This window comes from Plecotus auritus (assembly GCF_963455305.1).
Source record: "Plecotus auritus genome assembly, chromosome: 11".
Lineage (NCBI taxonomy): Eukaryota > Metazoa > Chordata > Mammalia > Chiroptera > Vespertilionidae > Plecotus > Plecotus auritus.
In genome coordinates this window covers 39,903,770-39,922,241 of record NC_137777.1, presented here as the reverse complement: position 1 = coordinate 39,922,241, position 18,472 = coordinate 39,903,770, and the positions used below count along the sequence as shown (strand labels likewise).

At 43.3% G+C, this 18,472-nt stretch overlaps 1 protein-coding gene across 1 annotated transcript in view; it reads left to right on the top strand.

Moving 5' to 3' along the window:
- The window catches only part of SLCO5A1 (solute carrier organic anion transporter family member 5A1), a 98,168-nt gene extending 81,634 nt beyond the window's left edge, over positions 1-16,534 (top strand). The window contains exons 6-10 of the mRNA XM_080646882.1: positions 1,369-1,567; positions 6,610-6,769; positions 8,612-8,853; positions 11,106-11,170; positions 14,826-16,534. Coding sequence (XP_080503008.1) covers positions 1,369-1,567; positions 6,610-6,769; positions 8,612-8,853; positions 11,106-11,170; positions 14,826-15,283 — 1,124 coding nt within the window. The 3' untranslated portion in view covers positions 15,284-16,534. The remainder of the gene's footprint in view (positions 1-1,368; positions 1,568-6,609; positions 6,770-8,611; positions 8,854-11,105; positions 11,171-14,825) is intronic.
- The last annotated feature ends 1,938 nt before the right edge of the window (positions 16,535-18,472 follow it).

Sequence of the window (18,472 nt, the reverse complement as noted above, 5' to 3'; positions counted from 1 at the left end):
TTTCATTGTACCTGTTCCTGCACTTTATACAAATTTGCAATCACACATACATTCTGTTGTGTTCTTGCTGCTTTCATTCAACATTGTGTTTGTACCATTCACCCACATAGTTAGTGCAGTTAGGTTTCCGACTTTTACTGCTGTGGGGTGGCATTCCATTGTATGCATTTACTACATGTTGTGTATCTGTTAATGGACATTTGGTTTATTTCCAGTTTTTGGCTATTACGTTTCTTCAGGTCTCTTGTGCACTTCTTTCGGTCCCCGGGTGTGTCAGTTTATCCAGGGTATAGGTCTAGGAATGAAACTGCTTGTCAGAGGGTGTGCACATCCTCAACTCTACCAGATAGAGGCCAGGCTGTTTTTCAAAGTCGGTGTCACAGTTTACATCCCGCCAGAGAGTGCCCATTGCTCCGTGTCTGCCAGCTTGTGGGAGTCAGACTTTGAAAGTGACTGGTGTGACCGGTGGGGAGTAAGTACCTCAGGTGATTAAACTTGTATTTCCCTCTTACTAATGAGGCTGAGCACCTGTGTGTGTGTATTGGGAACCCGGATTTCCTCTTTAGTGAAGAAATTGTCTTACTTTCCTAATGGACTGCATGTTTTTATATTATTGCTTTATAAAAGTTTTTAATATTCTGAAAATGAATCTTTTGTTGGTTTGCATGTGTTGAAAATAAATTATACTATAAGATCATACACTTCGAAGTTTTATTAATTGCAGTATTTTTAAAGTAATTTTTTCTTTTAAAATAATGACAGTTGAAATTACAGCGGTAAGGTTAGGGAGAGGTGGGGGAAATAAGAGATCAACTGAAGGACTTATATGCATGTATATAAGAGTAACCAACGGATGCAAAACATTGGGGGGTGAGGGCATGTATGGGAGTGGGGTGGGGAGGGCAACGGTAAGATATGTACACATATAATACCTTAATAAAAATAAATAAATAAATAAATAAAAATAAAATAAAATAATGACAGTTGATATACAATATTATATTCTTTTCAGGTGTGCAACATAGTGATTAGACCTTTATATAACTTATGAAGTGATCACCCTGAAAATCTAGTACCCATCCACCTGTTATAGTTATTATAATATTATTGACTATATTCTCTATGCTATATCCCCATTGACTGTTATTATAACTGCCAATTTTGATTATAGTATTTTTATTCTGTACCTTAGTACTAATAAGTGAATAGAATCAGTATTTAGAAAACAAATAGATTGTAAGGGGTAGGAGGGGGGTGGAGGTGGAGAAGGGGATAGGGGGGATAAATGGTGATTGAAAAGTAAAGAGACAAAAGGAAAACAATAGCATTAATTACTTCAAGTTAATCTTGTCCTTCCCTTCTCTCCAGGTGTTATTATTGTCCCTAGCGCTGGGGTTGGCATTGTCCTGGGAGGCTACATTATAAAGAAATTGAAACTTGGTGCAAGAGAATCTGCAAAACTAGCAATGATCTGCAGTGGAGTGTCTTTACTGTGCTTTTCAACCCTGTTCATCGTGGGATGTGAAAGTATTAACCTAGGAGGCATAAACATCCCCTACACAACAGGGTAAGTATCTTGGAAGAGCCGTTTTATGTCATCATGATTGTGATGGTTATGTTCCCTGCCTCCCTCTGATACAAGACTGAAAAAATTTTATTCTGCGTTGTTCACACCGAGAATAGACGCTTAGTTTAAAATTTTCTTTCAATTTCTTTCGAGAAGGGCTTTCTGGTGAATTTTGGGGTTCTCAGTTAGGAATGGAGGTGGGTGAATAGAGGAAAATGGAAGCACCCAGTGATACAGTCTTTTTCTCCCTCAGATCTCCAATGAGTCCCACTGTTTTCAGCTACATGCTCCCTTCGCCCCTGTCCCACCCGCTGACTTTGAGCTTGGAGCCTTGTGGAGGTTCCATGGGGCAGGCTGGCTCCTCTCCAAGGAGGCATCTGCTTACTTCACACCTGTCCATGCGCTCTTTCCATGAAGTTTGCTGTCACTCTTTCCATTTCTCTTTGCTAGTTTATTCCTTTTCATCGTTTATTGCATCCGCAGAAGGAATGGAAAGCAGACTGACTCAATGTCTTACTTGCTTTTACGCTGTGAGTTGCCTCAAGCCTTTTTAAAGCCCTTGCTTAACACCACATCTCTTCTGCCAATCCCGAATCAACTGAATTTGGACTCCCGGCGCGACTGCAAAAATTATATAATTGTGTTGATTGGCTCCATTACAAATGTATGAGTCCCGATCTTAACAGGCCCTCATCTTTGCTGAGCTGTCCATTTTCTTGGCTCTAGTCAGCTCCCTTTCCTATGGCCCATGATGGTTTTCCATTAAATGTTTTTCCTTCAATTGTTTTTATCTTACCCTAATCTTGTTTTTCGGATGGGACAACCTAGGATTCTGCATTTTTGAGTAAACAGAAATCCTAAGAATAAACTCCTTGAATTTCTCTCTCCTCTCCCTTCAAACTTCTTTGTCAAAAATTGTATTATTTTCAAAGGCAAGTACTAGTGCATCATTTTTTAACTGTGTGACCTTGTAAGAATTTACCTAATATTGTTGAGTGTTGGTTTCCTCATGTATAAAATTGGTGATAATATGAATCATACCTGGTTATAAGCATGATTAAAGTAAAACACATATGGTTAAAAATTAAAATACTGTACCTCAGAGGGTAGAAAATGAAAAAGTCGATTTTTCTTTCTCTAACCCTCAATTTCTAGTTTGCAGCATTCAAATATTTTAAACAAATGTTTGCAGCTTTGATTTTGAGGATTATGTGAAGGAAAGGTTCTGATATGTCTCAGCACCGTGTCTAGCACTGAGTGTGCACTAGAAAAGCTAGTTTTGTCTCTACTCCCATCCGTTCTAGATGATGCAAAGCCACTCCTCTTCTTTGAAGGATGACTGTCTAGCTTCGATCTTTGCTCAGGGATATTGCCCATAATGATGCTGAAACTAGTAAGGACTGGATGTGAACAAACATCTGAATTATCTAAACCCATGAGTTCTGGTACCCTTCTCCTTCAATTGTAATCAATAGAGAAAAACTTGATTAGCAGTGTTCTTTAGGTCTTGGCGTGGTATCAAGTGACACAGTGTGGGTTTGTGAGAGTGTGATTTGAGAGCTGTACATAACCCAGCGGTAATGGCCTTATGGCAAAGGTTTTTACTTACATTAAACCACAGCCGGTTTCATTATTGTATATGACTTTAAATAAACATTGAACCTTGAGTGACTGATTTAATAAGGTTGGGTAGCAAGCTTGGCCTTGCTTCCTGTTTGGTTATCTCCCCATGGCTGTCTTTCTTGAACCTCAGCGATTGTGGGGCATGTCATCACACCTGTCATAGTTTCCCATTCTTTAAAAAGGTTGTACTGGCTAATTTCAGAGACCTGTGCCCTCTCTCTAGTTTTTTAATGCCAGGAATTGTATAGTAAGACAGCACATGTGACTCTCAAGCTGGCAGCTTGAACCATGCGGTTAGTGATGAGGCATTTATCAGTGAGGCCTGGTTCCTTGCTTGGAATTAATACTCACAGTGACTCTGAGTGAACATGAGCCTTTTGTTTGGAAGGCTGACTTGTCAGAAGTGCGTTCACTTATGGGGAAGGTCCCTTTGCACAGGGGTGAGGGCAGCATGCTGCAGCCCTGGTGCATTTTATGACCCCGTGATGGGTTCACTTCAGGCTAAGGAGAGGTTGCTTAATGTTACTCAGGGTTAACCACTTGCGCCATAATTATAATGCAATCCGTTTTCTGGAGAGTGAGTGATGATCAAACAAGGAATTGTGATTATTAAGAGTGATTTTTTAAAATCAGCACAGTATAAAGTGGATTAACTGTGTTGGCATCTTTGCTTTTTTGTGCCAGCATGGCCTTTTCCTCTCATGACTTCTTCAGGAATGCCCACTTCTTTTTTTTTTTTTTTTTTTCAAATTTTTATTAAGGTATTATATGTGTACATATCTTACCATTGCCCCCCGCCCACTTCTTTTTATTGTTATTTAAAATTGTCTTCCCTTTTTATTTTCTTAAAGGGCTTTTCTTATTGTATCATTTATTGGTATCAGACACCATGATCCCCTGAGAAAAGCACACGCAAGGGTGACACAGGACTGTGCCTTCCTGTCACCAGTGTGTTTGGAACATCTGTTGATAGTATCTTTAGATTCTTTTCTTCTGAGTGGACCTGCCCATAAAGGAGAGGTGTAAGAGTCTGTGGCTGTCCTAAATGAATACAATGCACGCTGCTAAGAAGAAATTCCTTGTAACATCTAAATAGCAATAATAATAACCACACTGTCTGGCTTTGAAGCCTGTCATTTTTAGTGACTAAGTGTGCTGGCATATAAAAGCTGTTTTATTTGGTCATGCTTGTGGTTAAGTTATTGAGGAACCAGTGAAGACAATAGTAATGCACATAGAATACTTTTCACGTGATACCAGTTGACATAGGCTTAATAGGGTATCACTTGGCCTCTCTGCACCTCTGTTTTATCACCTGTAGCATGTGGTAGTAGGTCTAGAACAGGGTTTCCCAGCCTTAGCACTATTGAGATTTGAGCCAGTTAATTTTTCATTGTGGGGGAGGGGCTGCTATATATATTGTGGAATATTTAGTAGCATCCCGGCCTCTACCCACTAGATGCCAATAGCATCCCCTCAGTTGTGACAAACAAAAATGTCTCCCCTGGGGCGGGGGGGGGGGGGGGGTGGGGCAAATTTCTCCCTGTGGAGAACTACTGGTCTAAAAATCACATTTTAAAGATAAATTTTAAAATTGTATGATCCTAAGAGTTTGTGAACATAATAATTATTAAAGTTGTGTGGTAAAATTTCTTCAGTGAAGTGACATTAATGAAGAACAGGGTTTATTTGACTTTTGCCTTTTTGAAGGCTTTCTTTTTTTTTTTTCTTTATTGATTAAGGTATTACATATGTGTCCTTATCCCCCCATTGCCCCCACCCCCCCTCCCCCCACTCATGCCCTCACCCACCCTGGTGTCTGTGTCCATTGGTTAGGCTTATATGCATGCATACAAGTCCTTTGGTTGATCTCTCCCCCTTACCTCCACCTTCCCCTACCTTCCCTCTGAGGTTTGACGGTCTGAACGATGCTTCTCTCTCTCTGGATCTGTTTTTGTTCATCAGTTTATGTTCATTATATTCCAGAAATGAGTGAGATCATGTGATATTTATCTTTCTCTGACTGGCTTATTTCACTTAGCATAATGCTCTCCAGGTCCATCCATGCTGTTGCAAATGGTAAGAACTCCTTTTTTTACCACAGTGTAGTATTCCATTGTGTAGATGTACCACCGTTCTTTAATCCACTCATCTGCTGATGGGCACTTAGGCTGTTTCCAAATCTTAGCTATGGTGAATTGTGTCGAAGGCTTTCTTGATAAGGTTTAAACATTGCTATGAATTTGTTCCATTAAAATTTCAAGGCTCGGTTATCAAAGTATGAAAGAGGCCACAGGAGAAAAGCCTTGGAACAAACAAATCTTCATGCTGAGAGATTAATACATACAGTTGGGTTGGGCTATGCTACCGGCTGAGTGCTTACTCAACATAGTCATTAAAGATAATAACTAGAGCATAGAGCAGACATTCCAAAATGTTTGTTGAGTAGATGGATAATGAGTAGAGGAACAGATGAATGAAGGATCTGCATGTGGCTTTGGAGAGAGTATGTCGTCGGTGACACTTATAAATGGTGGCCACAAAAGCAAAGGAGAGAGGCCATTGGGTGTGAGCACTACAGACCCTTTCATTCTTCTGGGTCTCCCATGGGACCTGCTGCTTCTGCTCTTCCACAGCCATTTCCTTACACTTCTCTCCACGGCCCTGTATCCTTATTTGCCTTATTCTCCCTTTTGCATTTGTTGCCTGAATTGATTTTATTAGAGCTTTCTGTATTGTATTATTTATTTGATGCAGACCTCATGATCTCCTGAGAAAACAAAACCTACCACATTTGACTGAGCCTACATCTGGGCATTCCTGAGGAAGGGACTGCTTCATCCTTCTTCTCAGATCATTTGAATCAAACTAGTGATGTGATTCCTCACCTTTGAATAATCACTTCCTTTTGATTTTCTAGAGTCCCATGGCTTTCTTTGATTGTTTATTCTAGAACAATGAAAGTTTTTGGCCAAAGGAACCTGTGTTGACAACTGTGATTGATGGATTTCATGTTTATGCCCTCATAATGATGTTATTGATTTGGCCCCCAAAAGTAATTCCTCCATTTTACAGTTAAAGGAATCGAGGCCCAGATTTGTTGGCATAGAATGAAGCGTCCATGGTTAGAACTGCTGAGCCCAGATGTTGCGAACAGGTGCATAGCACCAAGGTGGAGGGTAGACTTGAGGCAGGATGGATAATTTGATACAAAAGTATTGAATCTGTGGTACCAGAAAATTGTAACGTTTTCCTTTATGTTTTGTTCTAAAGTTATAAAAATAATGATCAACAGTACCGTAGCTTTGATTTAATGGGACTATTTTCTCTAAAATGGACAAATGACTGAATCTCAAGCACTTTCCTGTCAGTTTTATTTTAGTAAATGTTGTTCACAATCTGCTTCTTTTCTCTCTTAGACCCTCTCTCACCATGCCTCACAGGAACCTGACTGGAAGCTGCAACGTTAACTGTGGGTGTAAGACACATGAGTACGAGCCAGTCTGTGGATCAGATGGAATTACGTACTTTAACCCCTGCCTGGCTGGCTGTGTTAATAGTGGTAATCTTAGCACTGGGGTGAGTCTGTGTCACAACTTCCTGTACTGTGGTTAATCCGACATCCTGTGAAAAGGTTGTGTTAGAAGTCAGAGGCAAACACATGACTTCAGTCTCCCCTTTTCAAGAAACTTCAAATGACCTACAAAATCCCTCTGACACAAACCCAGAGGAAAGAAAATTATGCAATGCATTATTTTTTCCCAGGGATGACCGGCACGGCTGGGGATAGCCCTTTGCTTCCACATCAGCTCTCTTCTACTTTGCATTTGGTGCCAACGCAGTGAAACTTGATAGGTTGCATGCTGGGCCTCTCCTGCGTTCCTCTGACAGGGCCCTTGTGATGGATTTGAAGGTCAAGATGACCACACTGGGACTGACAGAAGAGAATAGGAATGTGCCTCCCCTGCTGAGAGTCAGTGAAGATGAGCAGTGCATTTTTCATAGATTATTGGTTCTGACTTTTTTTACCCCCCCACTCTCAGAGTAAAGATATTTCTGTCAGTTCAAGAATAGGCTATTTTGAGAATTCCCTTCCCTGTGAGTTATAAATAGGCTGTAATACTGTGGGGAAAGGTTTTCATATCCTACTCAGCTCCTTATCGAGCCTGGTTTCATTCTTTGCATAAAAACGGATTGTAGGAGGCTGGTGATAAGGGCTTATCCCATTGACTGCACGTTTCTGGAATGTCGTATTTGACTTCTGAGTTTTAAACTAGAGCAATAAATGGAGAACTCCTGTTGCTGGCTTCCCGTTATATGATTGGTGAGCTCCCGTGTGTCCCCAAGTTGAAAGAGACAAGGAGGTCTGTTCTGGTGGCTAAGTCCTTCCCTGGGAGTGAGCCAGTCTCCTGGTGCACAGCCCTCCTTCTTCCAAAGAGGCCAGCACTCCTCGAGCTCAGACGGCCACAGAGCATCCCATCTCCATATCTGTTCTGACTGCCTCTCTAAGTGACTGAGAGGCAGTGAATTCCGCTAAGCTCCATTCAGTAAAAGCAACATAATAGGCAAGAAGCTTAATTGGCTGTTTCATTGAAACACCTTTTTAGTCCCTTGACTGAACGAAACAGCCAATGCTATCAGTGTGCACAATTATTGGAACAGAAGTCCTTATGCATGACTTGTTTTTACTTAACAGATACCTAACTTCAGGTCCTACTCTGAGTTCAGGGTTAGGCTAGCTTGAGTGCTGGGCCCCTCAGATCTGTTCTCTGGTGAGCACAGTGTCCACAATAAAGTTAAAAGCAAACAAGCAAATAAGCAAGGCTCGGTTCCCATTTTTGAGGGTGTCTCGTATTGAAGTCCAGGAGTTAAAGAGCAATGGAAGCTGCATTTAATTAGGACAATAAATAAATAAATAAATGGGTGCACAAAATATGAATGCCCTAGAGTTGAGTGTAGAAAGCTTCTTAGAAAAGTTGAGGTTTAAACAATTTTGACCAGTGGATTTTCATGTCGTTGGATGCACACTTTGCACCCCTATTGTGAGCAATGAGGAAGACATTTCCAAGCAAACATTTTGCATTTTTAAAAACACTGGAGTTGCCCTGGCCGGGTGGCTCAGTTGGTTGGAGCACCCTGGCTGGGTGGCTCAGTTTGGTCCCGTGAATCAAAAGGTTGCAGGTTGGATTCCTGGTGAGGACACATACTAGGTTGCTGGTTGGATCCCTGGTCGGGGTGCATATGGGAAGCAGCCAATCAATGTATTGCTCTCACATGGATGTTTCTCACTCTCTCTCGCTTCCTCTCTCACTGGAGTTACTGGAGAGCCTTTGAACTAAACTTTGTCTTAACATTCCTGTGCTGCTGAATTTTGCTTTTGATTGGCACACAACGAACTGAACTTTATTATCTGTCCCTTAGATAAGGAATTACACGGAATGCGCCTGTGTCCAAAGCCGGCAAGTGATAACTCCGCCCACCGTGGGACAGCGCAGCCAGCTCCGCGTGGTTATCGTCAAAACCTATCTCAACGAGAATGGCTATGCCGTGTCGGGGAAGTGCAAACGGGCCTGTAACACCCTCTTCCCATTCTTAGTTTTTCTTTTCATAGTCACCTTCATCACAGCGTGTGCCCAACCATCAGCCATCATAGTAACGCTCAGGTGAGAACAGCATTCAGCTTCTCCGCTGGGTTGCATGCTCCGCCCTCGGAGCTGCTGGAGTACGTGATCCAGGACCGGGGTCGGGCGCACAGAGGGAAACAGAATTAGCTCGTGCAGGAAAAGCACTCCGCTGTTTGCCTGGCAAACTTAGGAGAAGTGAGTTTTGCCATGTCAGAAAGGGAGAGGGAGGTTGTGACATTGCATTCTCTAGAACCGTCTTTAGGCGGAGGGGCTTTATTTCTGTAGTTCAGTGTAACTTCCCGGGGTGCCTTGGGTTCCTGAAGCTTCTGCAGTAAAGGTTCTGCTTGGGGAGCTCGAAGCTGTCACCGTGTTCACTGCAAGAAGCCTGGCCCCGGAGGCGGCGGGGAGTCATTTCGGTGAAGCTGCTCCCTGCTGCCTGCAGCAGGGAAATTATCCCCAGCCCTGTAGACAGTCACCACCTCCAGCTTCTGCTGGGCCTGCAGCTCGCACTGCTGACTCCATTCCTGTTACTCTCATACAAAATTCTGGAGTTGAGCAAGGAAAGGGCAGACTGGAAAATGTAATTTTTCAGTTCACGCTGTGCTTTCTTTGCCATCGTGTAGAAGCTTCTTTGCTTCTATGAGAATATGGAAGTTACCTTAATGGAAGTCCTATTCAGAATGTTGACACGAGCACATTCCAGCCAGCGGTTGGTATTTGCAGTAAAGGCTGTGGTGGGCACAGGAAGGAGGGGGCAGCCGGCAGAAACCAGGACACACCCACAGCAGCTTCCGGGGCTGCAGGGCATGAAGGAGTCAGGAAAGGGAGCAGAGTCCTTCTTTCATCTCCTCCCTGGCTCCTCCGTTCCCCACGATGCTGGGCACCTGCTGGGAAGTGCTGCAGAGACGGCATTCTTGGCAGGGCCCTGGGGCTGCTTGCCTGCATATTCTGCATGAGATGCTGAGTTGGACGCTGCCTGACCAATCCCTTCCTTGACGGGTGGATGACAGCACACAAAAGGCCTGCTGGTGTATTCACTCAGGGCCTCCATCAGCACACATGTATGGAGTAGCAACTACGTGTGCGGCATTGGGCAAATGCTCTGAGAAAGTGAAGAAGCTGGGGGGAGAGAATGAGTGCCCTGGTCCTTGGGGATGTTACACTCCCTACCTAGGACCCACATATGTGGGACAGAAAGGCGGAAGTACTTCGTCATAAATAATACAAATTATCCATAATCTTATTCTTTGACCTTTAATTCTACAGATGTTAAATAATGTTATTCTTTGACCTTTAATTCTACAGATGTTAAATAATGTTACTCTTTGACCTTTAATTCTGCAAGAGGTGTTTAGCCAGCCAGACAATGACTGCCCGATTTGTAGTGTTCATGGCAAGTCACCAGTTGGCATCTAACCCAAAACTTCAGAAAAGGAGCCCTTTAATCTTGGATAATTACAAGTTCACTAGACTCAAATCTTCCTGCCCTGTGGGAATTATTTGGAGCATAAGTTATAGGAAAAGAAGAAAAAATGAGGTGGTTGAAAAGGATTTATTATTTCTCTAATTTTTGACTAGTTCCCTGTGTGTGTGTTAAATATATACCCACATATATATTAGATATATTTTTATTGATTTCAGAGAGGAAGGGAGAGGGAGAGAGAGATAGAAACATCAATGATGAGAAAGAATCATTGATTGGCTGCCTCCTGCACTCCCCTACTGGGGATTGAGCCCAAAAACCGGGCATGCGCCCTGTCCGGGAAATCGAACAGGTGACCTCTTGGTTCATGGGTCAACATTCAACCACTGAGTCACACTGGCTGGGCTGTTTTTGACTGTATATTGTAAAACTTTTCTCTCTCTACTTTTCCTTGAGAAATTACGGGAGTAATTTTCAGTGTACACACCATGCAGGAAAGTGCAGGCAAAGAGAGAATAAGTGTAGTAATTAGGATAAAATGCTTTCTGTATTTAACAGAACTGATTTGGGAAGCTCAGTTAGAACCACCTCTGTATTTTCAGTCCTGACCCTGTGGCCCGTCCATCAGTACTAATATAGAAATGATGAGAGTCCATTGGACTTTCTTGGGTGTCTTCATTGGGGACACCTTTATTCACTGGTTTAGCCATCAGCAGTCTTGCTTGGCTATTGTTAATAATTCTAGAAGATTATACACTTTGGCGCAGCATCTCTCTGGCCCCTGGCCCTGCACGAAGCAGGTTTGATTTGACAGTCGTTTTCTCATGGCCATGATTTTGAAATGTTTCTTTCTTTCCCTTCACCTTAGGTCTGTGGAAGATGAGGAGAGACCTTTTGCTCTGGGAATGCAATTTGTTTTATTGCGAACGCTCGGTATGTTCCTTAATTTCCAAGTGTGCCTCTTAGTTCCTCTTTGAAGGTGGCAAATTCTCCCTGCCCTTTAAAATGGCAGGCCAAGTCATTTGTGGCCGTTGTAGTAGTGAGGAATTTACAGGTTAGTGGTAAGGGCACACGTTCCTGGATTTCTGATTTGAACTAAAAGCTGACTAGTTCTGTCATTTGATGAAACAAGACCAAAGCAACTTGAGGTCAAGTCCTTTTTCACTGTGAACATAAACTTGGGCTAACTTCCCCAGAGAATTTTGTACTGTAAGAAATATTGAACCAAGCGGTCACGATGGGCTTAGGATCCTGGTGTTCTTGTCCGTTTGTGGCTTTTTAGCATGAGAGTGATGGAGAGTGGTGCTCTTTTTGTTTGTGAAAATTTCCATTTCTTCATCCCAGTAATTTTATTGGATTGGGCAAAGAGTGTACCTATCAAGTTTTCTGAGGAAAAGGAAAAAAAAAATTCTAAAAAGAAAAGATGCCCAAATGGACATACAGGGACTGCCCTGGCCTGATTACCAAGAGGGGCGCCTTGGTGCTGCATTGATGTGGGAAGTCCCCGAGCTCACTTGGGCATGAAGAGTATTGTTCTGATTTTTCCAAACACTGCATCACCCACCCTGTGATGTCTTGGGACAATGCACGGGAAATAGCGCGTGAAGTAGTCCATTCCCCTGATCAATTTCAATGTATTTTTAATTGACTTCCTCATCACCAGGCATATTTTCTTTCTTAAGTGCGAGTCTGATTTTCTACAGCTGTTATTTCTCCCAGTAATCAGTATCATTGTCCACAGAAACACAAAAAAATTTTTCCTGATTCAAATTTGTTATTTCAGTTTTGAAAGGTGAAACGTTTTGAAAGGTGAAACGTTTTAAAATGGTATCATCTGACCCTTTCAAATTTTAATCCTATCTGGAATTTTCTATTTGTCCCATGTTGTGGTTGATGGCCCAAGAGTGAGCACTTTCCAGTGAACCTTTGAGGCCTCTTTCTGGTTGTATTCAATGAGTGGCTTGTTTTTTGGTATCAATAAGACGTTGAAGGCACCATTTTTTCAAAGCATGCTGGTTAAAGGAAATTCTGCCATACTTTGATATAGTTAAGAAGTATGCCTTATGCTTCTCTTTGAAAACTGAAAAGTTATTTTCAAAGAAGGAAGTTTGTTTAGCATTGGGGTAGTTGAGAAGGAAAAGAAAAAAGAAAATAGTTCCTCCTTTTTTGCTGGCCTGTCTCTGATGCCCTGAAGGTGGGGTGATTGGACCTGGATGTGGAGGTCAAGGTAGGTTAACAGACGGACCGTGTAACAGCAGGAGGGAGAACATGTCAGGCATTTATTATTTAATTCAACCTTAGCTTAAGTTCTATTGATCATTAAAAAAAAAAAAAAAAGTACAGTTTGGCCAACAAGCCAATTTCCATTTCCCCACATTCCAAAGCAAAATGAAAATATTAAGTATTTAAAAATGTTACATTTTAATTATAGCAAATATGCCCCTTTTTAAATGAACACAATGTATTTAAAAATGTATCACCCACAGCCCCTGGGCTATTAGCCCACCTGTTCTCTCTCCCTTCCTCCCTCCTCTCTTTCCTTCCCCCCTTGCTCCTACCCTCCCATTGCTTCCTTCTATCCGTGCTTATTGAGGATCCACGGGATGCAAAGAATAAAAGGCACAGCCCCCACTATCAGGGAGCTTATGGGTAATAGATGTGCAAACAGTTTAAATACCGTGTGATAGCTGAAAAATGGAGGTATATACAAAAGGCAGTGGGATTTAGTGGCATCTGAGTGGGTCAGGAATTTAAAGGAGGGGGGGACTTCGAAAGGTGAACAAGTCGGGGATGGGGACACATTTCCGCAAGGGGAGTGACGTGTGATGAAGGCATTCTACTTGGGTAGACTTTCTTTCTTATGGGATTAAAGAATGGCCCCAGAATGACATTATTACTACTCATCACAGATGTTTCCTGAGCTTCAGAGATGAATTTTTATGCCTTCGTTCTTTCTATGCCCCAAGTGCCTTTATAAAGTTGCCATTTAATATGATTTCTCACTTATGGGAGACAGTGTTTACCTCATCCAATACTAGAACCCAAGAACTCATTGTACTGAATTTTAGTGGATCATAAAGGCTTCCAGTATAGCCTCTTGAGCAGTTAATGACAAAATTGGATTTTTAAGTTTAAAAGGATTCCCAAATTGCATTTTTAGCAATAGACATTTTTATGACCCTAAAAATCAATAACACATTCTGACTGAATTGCAAACTGGAAGATATAAAACATCAACAATTTAGTAAACATTTTTATAGTAAATCCTATCTAATAAAAGAGTAATATGCAAATTGACCATACCTCCGCTACACCCACAAGCCATGCCCACCAGCCAATCAGGAGCAAGTAGGCAAATTAACCCAACCGAGATGGCTGCAGCCACGGAGCTGCAGCAAGCAGGAGGCTTGTGTTTCCCCGGCAATGGAGGAAGCCAAGCTTCCCTGCTGCCCTGGCCCGCCCAGGCCTACACTCAAGGCTACAAAGTTTCAATTATAGAAGATAAATAAATCCCAGCAAAAATGGCTTGCGGCCACGGAGTGAGCAAGATACTTGGCTCCGCTCAAGGCTACAAAGTTTCAATTTTAGAAGATAAATAAACCCCAGATACCAGGGCCTCGGCTTGGGTCACCGGGGAACATGGCTGGCCTACAAACCACCACAGGCCCCTTGCCCAGGCCGCCCCATGCCCCAAGGGAACCCCCACCCTGATCCGGGACACCCTTCAGGGCAAACCAGCTGGCCCCCACCCGTGCACCAGGCCTCTATCCTATCTAATAAAAGAGTAATATGCAAATTGACCATCACTCCAACACACAAGATTGCTGCCCCCATGTGGTCAAAGATGGCTGCCCCCATGTGGACACAATATGGTCAGCAGGGGAGGGCAGTTGGGAGGGACCAGGTCTGCAAGGGAGGGCAGTTGTGGGCAATCAGGGCAGCAGGGGAGGGCAGTTGGGAGGGACCAGGCCTGCAAGGGAGGACAGTTGGGGGCGCTGAAGCCTGCAGGGGAGGGCAGTTAGGGGTCACCAGGCCAGCAGAGGAGGGAAGTTGGGGGCGACTGGGCCCGCAGGGAAGGGCAGTTGTGGGGGACCCAGGCCTGCAGGGGAGAGCAGTTGCGGGGGGGGACCAGGCCTGCAGGGGAGGGCAGTTGGGGGCAATCAGGCTGGCAGGGGAGCAGTTAGGCATCAATCAGGCTGGCAGGGGAGTGGTTAGGGGGTGATCAGGAAGGCAGGCAGGCGAGCAGTTAGGAGCCAGCAGTCCTGGATTGTGAGAGGGATGTCTGACTGCCCGTTTAGGCCCAATCCAGGTAGAACTGGGCCTAAACAGGCAGTTGGACATCCCTTGAGGGGTCCCAGATTGGAGAGGGTGCAGGCTGGGCTGAGGGACACACACTCCCGTGCACGAATTTCGTGCACCGGGCCTCTAGTATACTATAAGGCGTGACATATATTTAACAAAATCAAGTAACACAAGAAAACCACTCCCCTCTCTTGGATTCCAAGCACACAGAGCACTTTGCTAACTTACAGATCTGTTTGGTCAGATGTGCTAAACATGTTTCTTCTCTTCCCCTCTGCCCCTCTAGCATACATTCCCACTCCGATTTATTTTGGAGCAGTTATCGACACCACCTGCATGCTCTGGCAGCAGGAATGCGGAGTGCAAGGCTCTTGCTGGGAGTACAATGTGACATCATTTCGTTTTGTCTATTTTGGCTTGGCAGCCGGCCTCAAGTTTGTCGGCTTTATTTTTATTTTTCTGGCCTGGTACTCTATCAAATACAAGGAGGACGCGCTGCAGAGGCAGAGGTGGCGAGAGTTCCCTCTGGGCACTGTGAGTGAGCTGGTGGGCCACCCCGACGGTGCGGACAAATATGCCCGGACTCGATCCTGCCCGGCTTTCAGCACGCAGGGAGAATTCCACCAAGAGACTCGTCTGCGAAAAGGCATCCAATGCACAGCACAGACCTACCCGGGGCCCTTCCCAGAAGCAATAAGTCCCTCCCCGGACCCGGGGCTGGAGGAGAGCCCTGCTGCCGTGTAGCCTCCCTCCTGACGCTTGAAAATGGAAGACTTTAGTTTTTTGTTGGTTGAGCTGAATATTGGCGACTTGAGAAACACCCGTGCCTTCTTTTCTTTCTTTCCCTTTTTAAGCTCTAAAGACACAATCCTCAAACGAACAAAACTCAGTATACACAGCCACTGTTGATTGAGGGCTGGATACCTCAACGGGACTGAGACCCCTCCCCCGCCTTCGCTCCAAGGAGGAGGAGCTTCGATAGACTTGGTACCATTTCCGCTATGTTAATTTCACGCTCGTGCACCAATAGGGTATAAGGCCAAGGCACATGGTTAACCAAGTCACGGAAGTGTAAAGGCGGTGCATCTCATTAGCATACACTCCCCACAAAGGTGAGCTTGACCATGGCCTTGCATTCACAAATCAACAGTTTTTCAGATCTGAACACCTACTGTGAGTTCTGCTACAAAGCACAAATGAATTTGCCTCAACTATGCAATTTGATCGGGAAAATGTAAGTGCAGCATGCTACGTTTGCTTTCAGAGACTAAAGCAGATATGTTTTTAAAAAGAGGAAGCTCAACTTAAAGTACTGTTAATAGCATTTTAAACCATAGCAGACTTATAAATCAGGTAGGATTTTTCAAATGCTTCAAAGGAAACATATGCATTGGGTGATAAAAGGAAAAGCTACTTCGTTTCATGAAACACATTCTCTTTTGGTCTGTGTGCCCCCATCCTAAGGTAGTTAAGAAGGCTGCAAAATCATCTGATAATCTGAATATAAACTCCAGTATTCCTTCATCAGGGGCTTTAAAACTAGTGTGCTAACCAATATGGCTAGAAACCGTAATTTGAGATGCATAATAAGGAAAGAAACTCATGGCTTTCTCATCCAAAAAAAAAAAAAAAAAAAAAAAAAATTGCTGCAGAAATTCTTTTATCTCTTAAGGATCCACATAAGGATAGTTAGAAATTGTAAACTTGACACTCAAAATAGTTGGAAAAGGAATTTCAGAGACTAAGATTGAGTCCCACCCGATCATTCTAGTTATCTGCCTGGAAACAGTAGCAAATCTGTATTCTTCTCTTTCTATGTGCAGAAAATTGCTATGGTTGCTACTGAGATAGAGTCATTAAACCAGGAAAGCTATACTTGCCTGTATGGAAATCACCTTGAATACAGGAGGAGGGAGATCTGGGAGCCGGACCTAGAATATGTTCCTAAGTAATGATTGAAAAATACAAAATAAACTGGTCTATCCTACTGAACCCAGCTCTATCAGGGTTAGAATCATTTTACACCAACCTTTGACTCCTCCCTACTGTGACTTTCCGGAAGTGATCTCAGAGAGGACGTGTCTGTTCCTTTGGGTTCATTATCCATGATCCTTTCCAGTGCCTCCCAGCACACCACTTCGACTTAGGTGCCACCCAGAATGCTTCCTCCGTGGTTCTTCAGGCAGATGCCACCTGACAGCACTATGGACTGATGGTAAGTGAACTCATGGGAGCTGGCTGCTCGGAAAAAGAATCCTGACAACTCAGATTTAGGCGGGACTGTGAGGCCCAAATACCAGTATCACTGTTTCTGCCAAGGAGCCTGTGCTTATGTAGGGCTAATCTGGGAAGTGGTTTCCGTGGCTGGTTTACACTCTTCCTCAGAAGGAATGTGATTGACAGAACTGTCCCATGATTCAGACTCTTGCCCTCCATCGTTGGCTGCCCCATGGGGTGGTGTGAATATTTCTGGGCTCAGGGATGTTTTCCTCTCTGCCCTAATGGCAGCAGTCAAATGGTTCTCTTGGTTGCATGCAGTTTGTGGAGAGGGTTTTCACTGTCGGACTGAAGAATGTCTTCCCAAGGGGCGGGACCAGTGCCCTGGGTGACAAGGACTTCCCGTTGAGCAGTCTTGTTTGACTGAGTCTTAGAACCATTGTTGCCTGTAGATACACTGGTGTCCGTCAAACTTGAGTCAACATGGTGCATATTGAAGGTCTTTGGAAAATATTGCTGATTAACCCAGTGTCTGCTCTGGGGCCTCAGAGTTCCCCCTTCCCTGCTATGGAAAATCTTTGAGTCTTTGGAAGAGGAAGTTTCCCTTTGTGTTGGAGTTGAAGATAGGTTGGGGAAAGAGAGGAAGTGTTTCCTTAATTTCCCTCTGTTTATTCAGAAACTGCATTGAGAAAACATTGCTGGGATTACACTTTTTTTTGTAGCTAAGAGGGTATGTTTCACCACTGTTACAGTTTCTCTCTTCTTGGTGGGGCATTCTGAAAAGGAGCCGCTCTCACAACTCCAGGTTAGGGAATGATGGAGTCATCAAGTACAAGTAGAGAGCTGCTCCTCTGTTCTCGACCTTGAACTGTCGTCCAGTTCAGCAATCAATGACTGGGTGCGAGTTCTTTCTCTCGGGCACCATTTGACCCATTGCCATTTGCCACTCTGTGAAGTCCTTTGGGTTTGATTAGGCCAGAATTCAAAGAAACGAGCATGAGTCGTACATCACAATGTTAATATTGTGCCGCCTTAAGTATCTGATGCTTATAAGTAGCAGGTGTATCATGAATGTGTTGTTGGTGAGTGTCGCATAAGTAGTAAAAATCAGGGGGGATTGAAGTCTTGGAATGTGTGCCAAGTAAAAGTTGTCTCCAAAATGGTTTGGGCTCTGGTAGCATCACTGAAATATTATGTAGTCAACTAAAGTGATTATTTTATAGACACCATTTAATTGTATATATGAGGTTCTTATATGCTTGTTAATAAATTGGTGTTACTTTATAGTCCTATTATAAGTTTAATTGCCACCCTCCATGAGCTTAAGCTTATAATAACTTGCTTTGGAAAAAGGTCATCTTATTCCTTCATAAACTCTATAGATTAATCTATTATTTGGCTTTAATATGCAAATATAATATCCTTGACTCTAGCCTATTAATTTAGAAGCCCCAGGGGGTGGGTGGGTATTGGAGCACATTCTTTGGTTATTTTTATTACTATGAAATCCTGATCCTTTGTAGGTGGCTTTAATTCTTGAAAAACAGTCAAAAGTCATCCAGAACCAAGATGGGGGGAAAAAGGAGGAGCAGAGAGAACACAAATTAGCATTTGTTGAGTGTTGGTGTATTTGCAGAGATTTAATATACATCATTCGTGTAATCCTCTTAATAACTTTGAAAGATAGCTATGTTCTGTTGTTGTTGTTATTAAAAC